Source organism: Scomber japonicus, chromosome 22 (genome assembly GCF_027409825.1).
Source record: "Scomber japonicus isolate fScoJap1 chromosome 22, fScoJap1.pri, whole genome shotgun sequence".
Taxonomy (NCBI): Eukaryota; Metazoa; Chordata; class Actinopteri; order Scombriformes; family Scombridae; genus Scomber; species Scomber japonicus.
In genome coordinates, this window is record NC_070599.1 from 10,883,947 (window position 1) to 10,898,300 (window position 14,354).

General features: G+C 42.3%; 1 protein-coding gene across 10 annotated transcripts in view; it reads right to left on the minus strand.

Annotated features, from left to right (window-relative positions):
* Nucleotides 1–1,010: 1,010 nt before the first annotated feature.
* LOC128383344 (nuclear factor 1 B-type-like) overlaps nucleotides 1,011–14,354 on the minus strand; it is a 64,581-nt gene continuing 51,237 nt past the window's right edge. For 8 of the 10 annotated variants that reach the window (XM_053342973.1, XM_053342972.1, XM_053342975.1 and 5 more), the window contains 4 exons: nucleotides 12,223–12,361; nucleotides 11,480–11,562; nucleotides 6,921–7,009; nucleotides 1,011–3,002 (listed from right to left, as the gene is read on the minus strand). In XM_053342973.1, coding sequence (XP_053198948.1) covers nucleotides 2,870–3,002; nucleotides 6,921–7,009; nucleotides 11,480–11,562; nucleotides 12,223–12,361 — 444 coding nt within the window. In that variant the 3' untranslated portion in view covers nucleotides 1,011–2,869. The remainder of the gene's footprint in view (nucleotides 3,003–6,920; nucleotides 7,010–11,479; nucleotides 11,563–12,222; nucleotides 12,362–14,354) is intronic. The other 2 variants (XM_053342977.1, XM_053342976.1) reach the window with 1 other exon arrangement.

Sequence of the window (14,354 nt, forward strand, 5' to 3'; positions counted from 1 at the left end):
TATATATACATTTATACAAATCTACTTCTTATAAAATACTTTCTAAAGGCTTGCTTGAGCCTGTCGGAAACTGATTTGGACAGGTCTCACTAGCATTAGTCGGTGTGTGATTGTTGCGCAGGTCACAGGCCACTTCATTGATGTGTTTAAGGCATCTACTTGGGATAAATTGCATTCGGTGATGTTGAGAATAGTACGGCATGTTTTGATAAAAGCACGCAACTTGCTGTTAAGTACGCAGGATTTTGTTCCAATTCCTGAATATATACGTCCTCGGTTGCAGCTTTAGGGATCTACGACAGAATGGGATTCTACGCAAAATGATTTCTTAAAATGATTGTCATACTCAAGTCAAGCCGTCTCTCGTGAAAAAAAATTAGCTCCTTCAAAGGTCACATGCTAGCACCCCAGGTGGAAAGTTGAAAGTAAGAGTCACAGTAGACCAATCAGTGACTTTGCAGCCGTAAAAAAAAAAAAAAAAAGACCAAGGGTGCATTTTTTTTTTTATAATAAGTACTTCTAGAAAAATACCAGCCCTCCCCCTAAAACTCCCAAATTCAAAATACACTGGAACAAGTCTCACCGTCATTCGGTAGGCCTATACGTTAAAGAAAGAAAGAAAGGAAAAAAAAAAAAAGACCTTGTCATACACTGCATAGAAAGCAGTCCCCACTTTGGTCGATAACAAAGGAAAACACCCACAACAACAACAACATCATCAACAACAACAACAACGACAAACAACGATATCAACAAAATAAATGCATTACAATATTGTCTATCTCCAAACTAGCCTCTAATAATTGACACATCTATAAGCACTACCTACATAGGCAAAACTTGGTATTGCATAATTTTCATAATTCTGAATTCCACCCTCCACAATAGTAACTGGAAGATGAACACAATGAGCATTGAAAAATAAAGAAAACAAAAAAGATGACAGGTTATTAGAAAAACCACCAAAATACTGAGAAAACAAAAGAAAAACAAAAAAAAAGAATGAAAGAAAGAAAGAAAGAAAAAAAAAAAACGCTGGTTGATTACAAACTTTAAAACGGCAACTATACACAGCCTTGATATGCAATGTAACTGTGAGATAGAGTAGTACATGAAGTTAAAAATCAACAATTTCATTCAGAGTACAAAACAATTATTATCATAAAAATGTTATTTTTTTCCTATAATGATAAATGCAGCAAAAACAAGTGTAGTGATGTCTCTATATTCAAAGGCAAGGCACGTAATGTGGACTATATGTCATCGTGCAAATTAAGAGTATTGGAGAGATTTTTCTTGTATAAATATGTCTGGACTGGAGAGGCAATGGCTGTGAACATGCCGTGCACAATTCGAGATTTCAGGGATTGCCACCACCTGGATTCATAATTTCAGTTTTCAAACTCTTCCACTGCAGAGTTAACCTTGCACAAACTGTAGCTTTACACATAAGCCGACTGTACATTTGCATGAATTGTACATTTCCATGAATTAACACTTTGCATTCCTTTTTTTTTTCTTGTAAACACAAGCTTTAGAAGCTGATGGCCAAATGCATATGCTCTTGATCTTATCGTGAACATTTTCAACTGAAATGCCATTTTTACACACTATGTGCGTCTTGTTTCTTTACTTATGTTCGCTTATTTTTTTTCCCCCCAAAATAAATTAAAAAAAAATCTCCCCATATAGGTGGGAAGGGCTCAAAAGAAGTGCTGGTTTTGCTCAGCGCTGCACAGGTAGCTTAGTGCTTTTCTTCAACTGCCTTTCACGCTTGATGTTTTTCTCATGTGAGGAGACGGATATGTGACTGAAATCAAATTCAAATGTTTCCTTGAACATTTTTTACCCATAAAACCATTTAATATTTATCCCCCTTCCTTTAGAGTCTTAGGGCTGACAGACTGATAGCTTCCCTTCAAAAATTCAATTGCACTTGCCTCTATCGAGATTTTCTTATTCTCCGTCTCTTTTTTTAAATCCTTTTGTAAAGGAGTTGCAAATTCTTTAATGAGGGGTCCAATCTCAAGTCTAACGTTTAGTGTTTTTTGAAAACCGCATCAAGAGTTCTCAACCCTTACCGTAAGTGTTTACATTAATTCTTGAAGTAAGTAAGCAGTAAAGAATAAACAAAGTCAACACATTTTTTCTGAACAAAGAGTCATATCACAGTAAACTGAAATCAAACGGAAGAAGAAACACTCTGAATTCACAATTTTTGTTCCTATGGTGTACACAGTGAATCGTTTGACGTGGGGAAGCCTCTTTTCAAGAGGTCGGAGAGCTTTAGAGTCTCGGAGCCATCCACCAGGCAGAGGTTGTTGATACGCAGACCTCTTCACTAGTGTGTGTGTGTGTGTGTGTGTGTGTGTGTGTGTGTAAATCGAGATTTTACATCTTCCCCGGGTATGGAAAAATAGTAGGAATTGCCGCTAAGAGACTAGAGTGTCATGCAATAAAACATTAAGGCATCTATACATCACAGTAATGGATCGAGAAGTTCTGCAAACACAACAACTGACTGGTGGGTGGTGGGTGTGTGGGCTGGGCTGGGCGAGGACACAGCAGACCTGAAGCTTTTTTTTTTTCTTTTTTTCCATTCCTCTGAGCCAACCCTCATCTTCACGGCCAGTGTCCATCGTGGGGAGGGACGGGAGCGGGGAGGGTCGTGGAAGGGAACGAAATCGAGGGTCGAGCGGGGAAGGGTGGGGTGGGGGCGAGTGGAGATTGTGCAGCTCGTGCTGCTTTGCTGGTTTCATCCATGGCTGCGGACACCTGCAGTGCTAGCTCTGCACCACCAACACCCCCACCCACCCGTCCACCCGGGGAAGAAGAGGGGGGGGGGGGATCCATCCGGTCCTCTCTGGGTTCAGTTCCCTGTCTCGGCGGGGACCAGGGGCTCACCAATGATGTTTATGCTGTAGTTCTGGTGGACATTTGTTGGCAGAATCGGAGTCCCGTTCGACACTTGGAATGGAACTAAGCTCGCCCAGGTACCAGGACTGAGGAGAGAGGAGAAAAAGAAACAGACACAGAGAGAGAGACGGAGAGAGAGATTAGTCACATACCATTAACTTGTTTGTGCAGCATGCAGTCAAAATCAGATTCTTTCTTTCAATTATCCTGAACACCGCTTCGCTAATGACCAGCGTCACTGCTCTGCTGACAGTCATCAAAGTTCAAGGTCTTCTTTTTTTTTCTTTCTCTCTCCTCCTCTTCGTTTTGTTTTGTTCAGACAGAGACGGCGGAGAGAGAGAAAAAAAAAGAAAGAAAAGAAAGAAAGAAAGCGGCAGCGCTAGCTCGTTAATCTAAGCTGAGGTGATTCCACTTGATTCCCAGAGAAGGCCATCATGTGAGAGGGCCGTGACGCAGTCCCTCTTCTCTGCATTGACAGCGGTATAGAAAAGCATGAGGGGGAGAGTGCGATTGGTGGTGGTGGTGGGGGGTGGGGGGGAGGGGGAGTCGTGGGTATAAGTGGGGGGGTCCCTACACAAAGCTGTCCCATCCCTATTCATCTCACGCTAATGGCAAAACAACACAGTGATTGTTCCTGGGGAGCAACGGTGCTAACTGAAAACGCGAGTGGGAACAAACAGCATGTTGTTCCCGAGGGGTGCTGCGCTACGTAGATGTCAGATAATTAGCCCCCCCCCACCACACCACCAACCCCCCACCCCCACCCGCCTCTCGCCTGCTTCGTCTCCCCCACAGGCCCCCAGTGTGTACTCATCTAACACCCCCTCCACCTTCCACATCGCCCCTGCTAAGTCTGAGAATACCTGTGTTGCACGTTTGCAAACTGAGATCCACTAACAGCAAAGTTTTACAACGTGCTAAAGTACGGCTAAAACTTGGATGGAGACGACTGAAGCCGATCAGGAAAGGAGGATGAGTAAATAAAGTGTGGAAAAATAAAGCAAGAAAAAAAAAAAGTAGACAAGAATGAATGTTGGGAGAAGACGGTTGAGAGAGAGGAGAGTGGCTGGACTCTGAAGACGCTTGTAGGCAGAGGTGGAACACACACTTGTTTCTTTGTGAAACGTCCCCATTAGACAACGCTGTCTGCATTCATAAAAGCAAACTGATCACCCAGTCTGGATTTTATACAAATCAAGAGTCACCATTGACTTTGCTTTCATTTAAAACAATAGAGGTGCAAATTCAATTCACCTCGAGGCCTGAAAGAGCCAGACTCTGATATGCTGTGACAGACAGACACACGGAGATGGGATCAAAATAAAAACATCTTTAGAGATTGTGTTTCAGTGTGCAAAGAGTTAAAAAGAAACCTCAAGGCTAATCCTCTCTAGCAGTTTTTTTTTTCCTTGTCCAACCCGTCCTCATGTTATCCTCTCTCCTGCTTTCTTCCCTCCCTCCTTCTCTATTTCGCCCTGCCAAAAATCATCGGACAGGAAACGGGGGATTAAGTTTTTCCTACCTTGCTGAACAAAGAGCGCACAGAGCGGCCAAGAGCTGCAGCGTTCTCTTTTTCACGTTTTTTTTTTCCTTTCTTTCTCTCTCTCCCTCCCTCCTTACATCGCTCTGTGTTTCTCTTTCCCTATGAAACTCCTCTCAGGTAATGGCTTACATTAGGGGGGGGACCACACAGCTACAAAAGCGTACTTGCGGGCCTTTGTGCGCACTAAACCCGGCAGATCGGTTTTAATCTTGTTAAAAATCGATGGCTGTCAGTCCATATCTGCATCCTATAACCTAAAGCTGAGCTGTGCCGGCCTTTTCATGTAAAGAAAACCTCTCCTATCAAGTCTGGATCGCAAAATGGGGGCCTGAAATCATCCCATCACTGCTAATTGAGACCTGCAGATTTGCCTTATTAGTTAGACTGAACTTCAAATACAAACTGTGCAGGATGTGAGGGCTCAATCCAGAGTGAGCTAGTTCCTTTGGCCTTATCTATCATTTAAATCACATACAGGAGAGGCTGGAAATGCTTTTTTTGGCGCTGGGTTACAGGAATTCTGGGTATTGTTGTTCACATACATCAAAAATGTCCCCTTTGCAGCAATTTGGAGCCACCGAGCTTTAAAATGCCACTATCTGTCTCCATATATGTTGTTTTTTTTTCATGGCTCTGCACTCCCGAGCAGCCCTGGACACAAGTAAAAACCTGACCTCCACTGATGGATCTCCTTAGGTAACCTTCAAGATGGCTTCCCTCTGCCCTGTCCAGCTCCCAAACCTCACTAATTCTACTCCCTGCAAGCACAGCCCGGGCATACAGCGTGCTTCGTTTAAGGATTAGCTCCCTAAATTAGATTATCTAATGGCATCTTAATGGATTGCTGACCCATTTCCTGCACAATGGCAACATGCGAGTCTGGCAGCGTTTTAATTTGGGGCTAGCACTGAAGAGGCAAAGCGGAGCGCTCCGTTAAAGGGCAAGCGAGATAAAAGAGAAATCTGACTGATTCCATCTATACGTTAAAAAACGGTTTGGCGCGAATAATCCATCAAAAGAGAGAAAGAAGATGATAATAGAATTACCATCCCCATCCTCAAAACAGAATAAACTAATAACTAAAATTCAGTTGGGATCTATTTTATCTGCACTCATTACTGTACACTCGCATGGAGAAAAAGAGGTGGAGTTGGCCCGGTGTGTGTGTGTGTGTGTGAGTGCTGCAGGGGACATTTCACTCTGCTACCTCCACTGGCCTATTAGGAGGCCTGTTGAAGGGGTTCTGCTGTGTGCATGTGTGTTTGGAACTTCAGCGGGGTGCAAAATGAACTGTACACACACACACTCTCGCACACTGGCACACACACACACACACATATAGATGCACGCTACACTTCCAGGGAAAAAGTGGAAAAGGGAGACGTAACAGGAAAAGGCTTAGCTCAGCTTGCTCGCTCTGCCATGGTGAAATGGTTCAGGTTTATTCTCCCCAGAGAGGGAGAGATACAGTGTGGAGGCAGAGGGAGATGGGGGGGGGGGGGGTTGGTGGGAGGCGGGGGGCTGATGGTTGGCGTCCTGTTACTTTAAGTTAAAGGGAGTAAAGCATGACTTCAGCATAAAGCCAAACAAAGCTAGGCTTGTTAAAATGTGGAAAGTAAAGAGCATGCTACATGGCTAAAAAGGTGACCTGAAATGACTTCTTTGGTTCTACACAGTTTGACTTCATTTGTTCTATTCAGCTCATGACTTCATGAAATGCTGCTTTTTTGTTTGTTGTGAATCCAAGAGGAAATTTGGAAACGTGAAATCATTTTGCAGCATTTGTCATCTGTCAGTGAGGAATAACAGCAGTGAAATACAATCGAGACAAATCCTTAAATTTGTTTCTTTTACTAGATAAGAGGAAAAACTGTGGTTTCTACTTTCTCAAGACTAGGATTTTATTTATTTGAATGTTTATTTTAAGAAAAGTGCAATTCAGAAATGTTCTCTGCAAAGCGCTGACGCAATCTTACAAAGAACTCCAGATTGTTAGCCAAAAAGCTGGGCAGAAAGACAGAAACAAACCAATCCTAAAATATTCCTCAGCCCATTTCAAGCCTCTCTGAGGGCTTCACGGCAATTATTAAAACAAAAACAAAACAAAAAAAAAGCTGGTCAGTTCTGGCACAGGTGGAAAATAATGCTGGAAAACAGATGAAGGAACAGAGAGGAAAGAAAAAGCATGAGAGAGACACAAGGAAATGTGTGTTAAGTCCAAAGGGTTAAATCCTGTGACAGACTATCCTCTTGCAGCAACTGACCAGTTTCATTACATTTATATCTGAATTTGTATGTAAAAGATGTGAATTTCTGAAATGTGAAATGTGAGGACAATCAAGAAAAATCATACATTATATGTCATTATTGATTTTAATTGTATGTGTGTGTGTGTGTGTGTGTGTATGTGGGGTGTGTGTGAGAGAGACAAAGAGACGGCATGAAAGAATGAAAAGGTTACCTTTGCCAAGTAATCCCCAAAGTGTCGTCAGTGGCACTGGGGCCATAATGCCTGCCGTTTTGAGTCACGCTCCAGTCACACTTCCTCAGCTGTCAATTGAAACCTAGCAGTCAGATCACTGGGCCAAGACAACTTCCACTTCAGATTACACTACAACTCAACACTGTATATACACAAAAAAAATGCATGCAGAAGAGCCTAAAGCAAGAGCAGCAGAAATAAAAAAAAATGATTCCAAAATGAGTCCTAATTGTTATTGGCAATATGAAAATGGAATCAGTGTATTCATTATTTGTTGTGGGGGAGAAAATAACAGTTAAATCAAAGCTATGGATAAAATAGACAGAAAGAAAAAAGCATGCAATCACAGTTAGTGGTGACAGCTAACCTGGAAGTAAAAAAAAACTGAGTTAGTTACAAAATGTGAGTGGCATCATAGTGATAGTGATAGTTCATCTGTGAGGTGGTTATTTCTTTTTCTTAATTTTCTTTCTTCTTCTTTTTTTTTTAGCTGGTTAGCCAATGAAGCCATGCAATCCACTGGATGCATGCACCCTGTCGATAATCATTGCTTCACTGTAAGTGCACTTTCTGACTCAGGATGGAGTACGCATGCCCTCAAGCATGCAGAGTTTTTTTTTCATTAGCTAACTGTTTTTATTGATTAGGGGTCAAAATTACAATGAAGTTAAACAGGCACACACACACACACACACACACACACACACACACACACACATATACACACACACACGCCCACAAAACCCCTTTTCCCCCCTCTTTAAGACATGCCAACCTTACATACAGATTACAAATTACTGCGAGAGAGAAAAAGCCACACACAAACTGTCTCCTTTGCATGCATTATGCGAGCGCACGTGTCTGCAATCCAGCTGAGAGCTATCTCTGCCAATACCAACCTAACCTTGCCCTGTGGTCAACACATTCATTTAGTAATGCATCGGGATAAAACTGCACTGTTAGCACTCTGCGTGCAGTGGCAGACGTTTTGCAGAGGCTCTTAAGAGGGATTTAATCAGATATACGCATACACTGAATATTCAAAGCCATTTGCAGCGGTCAAGAAATGTGTTCTTTTTCCTCCGAGCACCTGGACGAACACATCAGGAGACGATGATGGTTTCCTACTTAAGCCATACTTAAATTCAGCCATGTGTTTTTGTTATATTCCTTCCTTTTTCTTTTTTTCCCTTTTCGGAACAAATGTGAAAAATGACCAGAAACTGAATTACTGGATCTTCTTAAAAGCCTTTGACATAATACAATTTAAAATGATTAGTTTTATTTGATCAATTGCTTTGAAAAGCTGTTAAATAAAACAGAACAGACAGTGAATCTTGTTCATTCTAGTGTTTTCTTTCTGTATTTATCGCATGTTGAGAGACTGAACCCCCTCGCCGCTCCCGCACCCTCCAGCATGACAAAAGCTTGGAGAGAATGTGCGGGTTGGGCCAGACGCTCGGTGCCACTGCTCCTCAAGGGGCTCGCCATCTGTCCACTGGCACCGGCACATCAGAGTGGCACGGGCAGCGGGGAAAGGGGGACGGAGCCGGGGAACGTTAGCAAACAGATGCAGGCAGATTGTGGATTAGGATCCTTCCTTAGATAATACCAAATGACATCTGATCACGGATCTTTCCCTGCGGAATGCTAGATGGTGGCATTCCCTCGAGGGGTTAACCAAGGCGAGAGATGAATGGAGGGTTTTCACACATTCATTGCCTGGGAATCGTAGAGCAGGTGTGGGAGCGTGTGGTGGTGTTGTTTTGTTTTTTTTCATTTTTGAAACCTACTGTGTCTGTGTGTGTGTGTGTGTGTGTGTGTGTGTGTGCTAGTGTGTGTGTGACTTCTATTTTAGTGGTGCTACATTTTAAAATAGGCACTCCTCTGAAATGTAAGTTGTTTTAACCTTTATTACCAAGTTATCGGATGACAATCAAGTTATTTTATTGTAATGAAATTATCTAATTATCAGTCGTGGTTTGGAATTAACACTGTGGTGCAGTTTGTAAATGGATCCAGGAGATCTACAGTATGTTCATGCCATACTATTAAAACAAAGACTCCTTTCTTCTAAAGAATTCCTAAAATTATTCATAAAAGTGCTTCCTGACTTCTGTTTTTCCTTTATATAAAAAAAAGAATATCAAAGTTAACTCTGACAGCAGCGAGGCAGATGCACTGCGAGTTATAGCCTCTATCCATCATACAGGCAGACAGACAAAGAACAGTGCACCTCCAAGATCCTGTCCCAATGCTGACCACACTTTAAAAACACTGAACTTCAACTGTGGTGAATCTCACGCATCTCTGTAGGCGTGTGTGTGTGTGTGATGTGTGATGTGTTTCTCTTTCCTACCCTTTTTTGCCTTGTGACAAAAACCAACTAAAAGTGTTACTGAGCCCTCGTGGATCCCACACAATAAACATCCCATCATCAGATGAGGACAATGACAGAGCATTCAGTGAAAGTGTTTAGTCCTGAGGGAGTGGCTCGGTGTCGGCCAGCTCGGCGAGGCCAGAACTCAGGCCGTTAAATCACACCACAGAAAACAAAAACAACTGTGACAAGCAGGAGCATGATGAATCAATGTGAAGACTGTTTAGAGTTCCTTAAGCCGACAAGTACATTTAGTCATCTGGATGTAGCATGTTAAAACCTTCCAGAAAGTTGTCACTGCTTACAAATCTAATGCTCTTCTTTAACATTTTAAGCCACCGTGCTGATGATGTCACTCTGAAAATGAGCCTCTCAAAATAAATTATGTTTGCCGCTGTCATTGCAACATTACAAAAACGTGCTTGAGGATAATTTAATTTTGGATAATTACTAATTATCAAATAAAAATAAGAGTAAATTGTTATCTTTTCATTACATCCCCACTCTGTGTTTCTTAAGAGGACACAACTATAAAGATCTGGCTGATTTACACTTCAAAATCTGGAACAAAACGGGCTTATAGCCTCTTGGGGCAAGGCTTCTGGACAAAATTCAGCAGATCAAGCAGCTACGCTCTGACTGCTGCTGTCTTGTGTAGTCACTTTGTGCCCCACTGAAAGAAGTAGCAGGGCTACTAGAAAATGTGGAGGACAAACTCCGCAACATCAGCCAAGTGAATCCTCCCTCTCCTCCTCCTTCTCCTCCCAAGTGAAATAAAAGCGACTGCTGACAAACTCAACATCTTTTTTTTTCTTTTCTTCTTCTTCTTGCCTACCGATTTTAGGAAAAATGAGGAGAAAGAAAAAGGCAGAGAGGAAGAAAAGAAAGGAAGAAATGCAAAGAGAGAGAGAGAGGAGCGAGGAAACAGAGGGCAGCTTTGTCATTTTTACTGAACATTGAAAAAAAAAATAGCGAGCTGAGGAGAAACCTAGCGATCATTATGTAGCCGCGTGCAGATGCATTCAATTAGTTGTGGTTGGAAAAGCCTTGGCCTCAGACCAGCACTTTCAATAAGATGGGGTGGGGGAGAACACTCTCTCCCGTCCGACAACACCGCAACACTCCTAACCTCACAGACGTACACAAACACACACGCTCACACGGACACACACAGACACACACATCAGGTCACCACATCTGTCATAGGACCACTGCTGGGGCAACCGCGTGACGCCAACGCTAAATATTCAACTTGTGTACTGTAAATGAGAGAGTGTACTGATTACACTTGGTATGTGTGTGTATGTATGGGTTGGGTGTGTGTGTGTGTGTGTGTGTGTGTGTGTGTGTGTGTGTGTCTGAGCTCACACAGTAATGTCTGAAGAAAACAGAGTTGAGCACATTACACTCTAAGAGACACCCACATGTCCCATCCATCCTCAGAGTAGTGGCCACACAATGACAGTGAATTTCCTGACACCTTCATTTCTTTCTTTAAAATGACCTTAAGGAAAGAGATGCGCTTTTCTGTTCTATACTGACAGATTTAAACTCAAACTAACTCATCTTTCAATAATCAATAATTTAATAGAAAAGGCAGTCATTGCTGATATAAAGTTCATCTTAAATTGTTCTCTATTTAGGTGTAATTGACAGCAGTTATATATAAAATAGATCAAATACACTCAAATTCAGACATGCTGAAGATAGTTTATTGCAGGTCATTCAAGGGTCTTAGGGTCTCTTAGAATAAAAATACCAGCTTTTTTCCTCATAAGTGAATCAAAAGTGTTAGTAACACTAAATTGTTTTGCTAAGATTAACACATCAGTAAGTAGAAAACAGCATGGTGTAATTTAAAGCAAAAAGATTTGACTGTAAGTAGGACCTGCTATCTTTAGCTGTGTTAAGCCTTAATCCCTTTGAGGTCTGAAAAAAAACTCGATATGTTGCTAATTTTTTTTATGCCAACAGTGACTGCTATGCCTGACCTCGGTCTACAAGAGCTCTGATCTTGACAAGACAATTTAATGCTTTCTACAAATCAAACTCAGAGCGCCAGGGCAGGGATTTCACATCTGATGTGCGGGGAGATGTGGGACAGAAAAAAAATGAAAGGATAAAGAGGAGCAGGTGAGCAGGAGGGGGGAGATCTCACCTGTTGCTGGTGGAGGAAGGCGGGATCTCTGGGGCTCAGGCCTACAAAGCGATTAGCCGTTGGGGTGCCAGGGGCTGAGTAGCCTGTTTAATACACCATTGAAAAAAAAAAAAAACACAAATACATGCTCGCATTACAATTAGTATTTCAAGAATTTACAGGTAGCTGTTGCTTTTATTCACAGTGACTTCAACTAAGTGCACTATGAATTTGAAGTCAGTCAATAATGTTATTAACACAACAGGAAATGCAGGCGGAGTCCCACAGGGTTATATTTTGGACCCACTCTAATTCTTCAGTTACACATTTGGACATTTCTTCAATAGATATCATAAATTTACACAAATACAAATCTACTGTCCACACAATGTTTGTATTAGTCTGAAATCTTTTTATTGATGTTTTAGTGTTTGAACCAACAATAATAACTTACCGCCAGATAAAAAAATATTGGCTTTGTTGAATTTATCTTCTCACCTCGCTGCAGTGATGTAATAGTGTACTTAAGGGTGTGTCAGTACACTATTACTTCACTGTTGTGTTTGGTTACAGGTGCAACCAAGCACACTTTTGACCAGCCGACTTGCAACAGACTTGAATCTTGCAATCGGAGAGGGCATGGCAACACTGACATGACTGAGATTTCAGCTTGGATACATTAGTCTTGTAATTTCTAGTGTTGCAAGCTCAGAACTGTGATCAGTAGTGTGTGTCATTACTGGGCGGCAGGCATCTGGACTCACCTTCTGTAGATGTGGTGATGGGCTTAGTGTCGGGCATGGAGAGCGAGACGGGTCGCACAGCGCCGTGGTGTGGGGAGGGAGCCAGGACTGGGGTGAAGTGGCCCGGGACCTTTCCTACCACTTGACCACTGCTGTTGGGCTGCAGATGGGACACAGACAACCAGAAAATACAATTCAACATGAGTATTTCATTTCAAAGGATCATTTATTTTGTTCAGATATTCATGCCAAACATGGGTGGAGTGGTTTACTCCATTTCTGGATTTGATCAACTTCTGATTTGGTTTGTTTGCTTTCTGCTTGAGAAAACAAATAACAAAACAAGACATCTGAATTGAGGCAAAAAGCCCAGATAATCGTGCTTTGCTACATGTGTACATACAGCAAACTGCATTTGTTTTGGCTACCACCAAAACCTCTTCACCTTATGAGAGAACCGACAAACTGTGTCCAGCGACTTATGTTTACAAGCTCTTGCTCGCTTGTAAATGTGCAGTTGGGCAGATCTCAATAAACCAATACGAGCATGTAACAAACTGTGCTTTTCCAAAGGGGTTTGTGTCAAACAAGATGAATGTCATATCACACCCTTACGTGCCTCTGTTTCCGGAGGACTTAACTCCTCTTAACGGCTCTGCTTGCCCTCGGAGACTTAAAATCAGCAACAAAAGGTGACTGGACGGCTCAGTCCTACATTTAAAGCTCTGCCTGAAGAAAAGATTTTAGTACTTTCAGTTGCTGTGTTGTCACAGTTATTACTAATACTCTGGGGGGCACGAGCCACAATAGATCCTCAGTCACCGAGGATGGATTTCCTACATGATTTTACACAATGATTTTAATGGCGCTCATAAATGGAATTTAGGAGGACCCAGGCGTGAAAAGACAGAGAGAGCTGCGTAGTGACCTGTTACAATGGTGTGAATGTGCGAGTATAGAGAGCAAGGCAGAGAGACTATATATATAGAGAAGGAAATAAAGGAAGCTAGTGGGAGCTACTCTTTCAGACGGCTGGAGACTGTCTGGGGCGTTCATTTCAGGGCCGCCCTAAGTTCAAAACTCAAACAGGCCTTTTTGGAAAAGAATTGTGTCCACAGGGTTCCCTTCCGATGTGAATAGAATGTTTAATTAGAGTGTAATATAATCTGCGTTAAAGCAAGCATAAAAACATTCTGGCACTCGTCCATGGGATTATAAGCACTGTGTTATTTGCTGAGCCTCCCTCCCTCCCTTCCTCCCCCAACTGGTCTTCTAGCGCTCTCTCTTCCCTACCGGACCCCACCCTCCCCCCCTCCCTTTCTCTCATTTCTCCAGCACCCCAGCAGAGGGCCAGTTAATTCTGCACAAGAGCCGGGCCCCGGCAACGGCAAATATTTACAACCTTTATCATTCCCCGCGGTTTTTCTCTAGAGTAACACTGCCCCCCCCCTTACCCTCCCCTCCCCTCCACAACCCCCTCATCCCCCCACCCCCACCAACCCGCTCCCTGCTCCGGAGATGGAGCCGTCTACGAGGCTTTTGTTTACAGTGAGAACAGCGGGGATATAAAACTCACATAAATATCACACAGCTCTCTCATCTATAGAGACGCCTGCTCTCTCTCTCTCTCGCTCTCTCTCGCTCTCCAACACACTGGCCACAGTGTGTACCCTGAATGTATAAAAGCCCTAAGCTATTTGATTTACTACAATGTCTTAATACAGTTTTGTATGTCACGTGTGACTGCAACTGCAATAGTTTGGGTGACTTTTTTATGGAGTTTCACGGACTGTTTTTTTTTTCAGCACAACTACAGATATAAGGCTGGGAGTATACTATAACCTTTGCCATAAACATTATATCAAAACAGACAATATACACTTCTTTGTCACAAGAAGTGGTCCATAAAAGTTCAGTCTAGGGTTGCCTGCAAAATGAAAAGTGGTTTAATTTTACTATGATTTAAATCACTGTAAAATACATTTAACTCTCTAGGCTGACAGGTTTGACTCTGACCAATATGGTCATATAATATAAAATAATAATGTTCCCACATAAGGGCAGGCAGCCCAGTACTAAAACAAGAATGATGTGTCCATTTAGGGTTTCCAAGGACAAAATATTATCAAATAGTGGTCAGCTTAAAGGCTTCA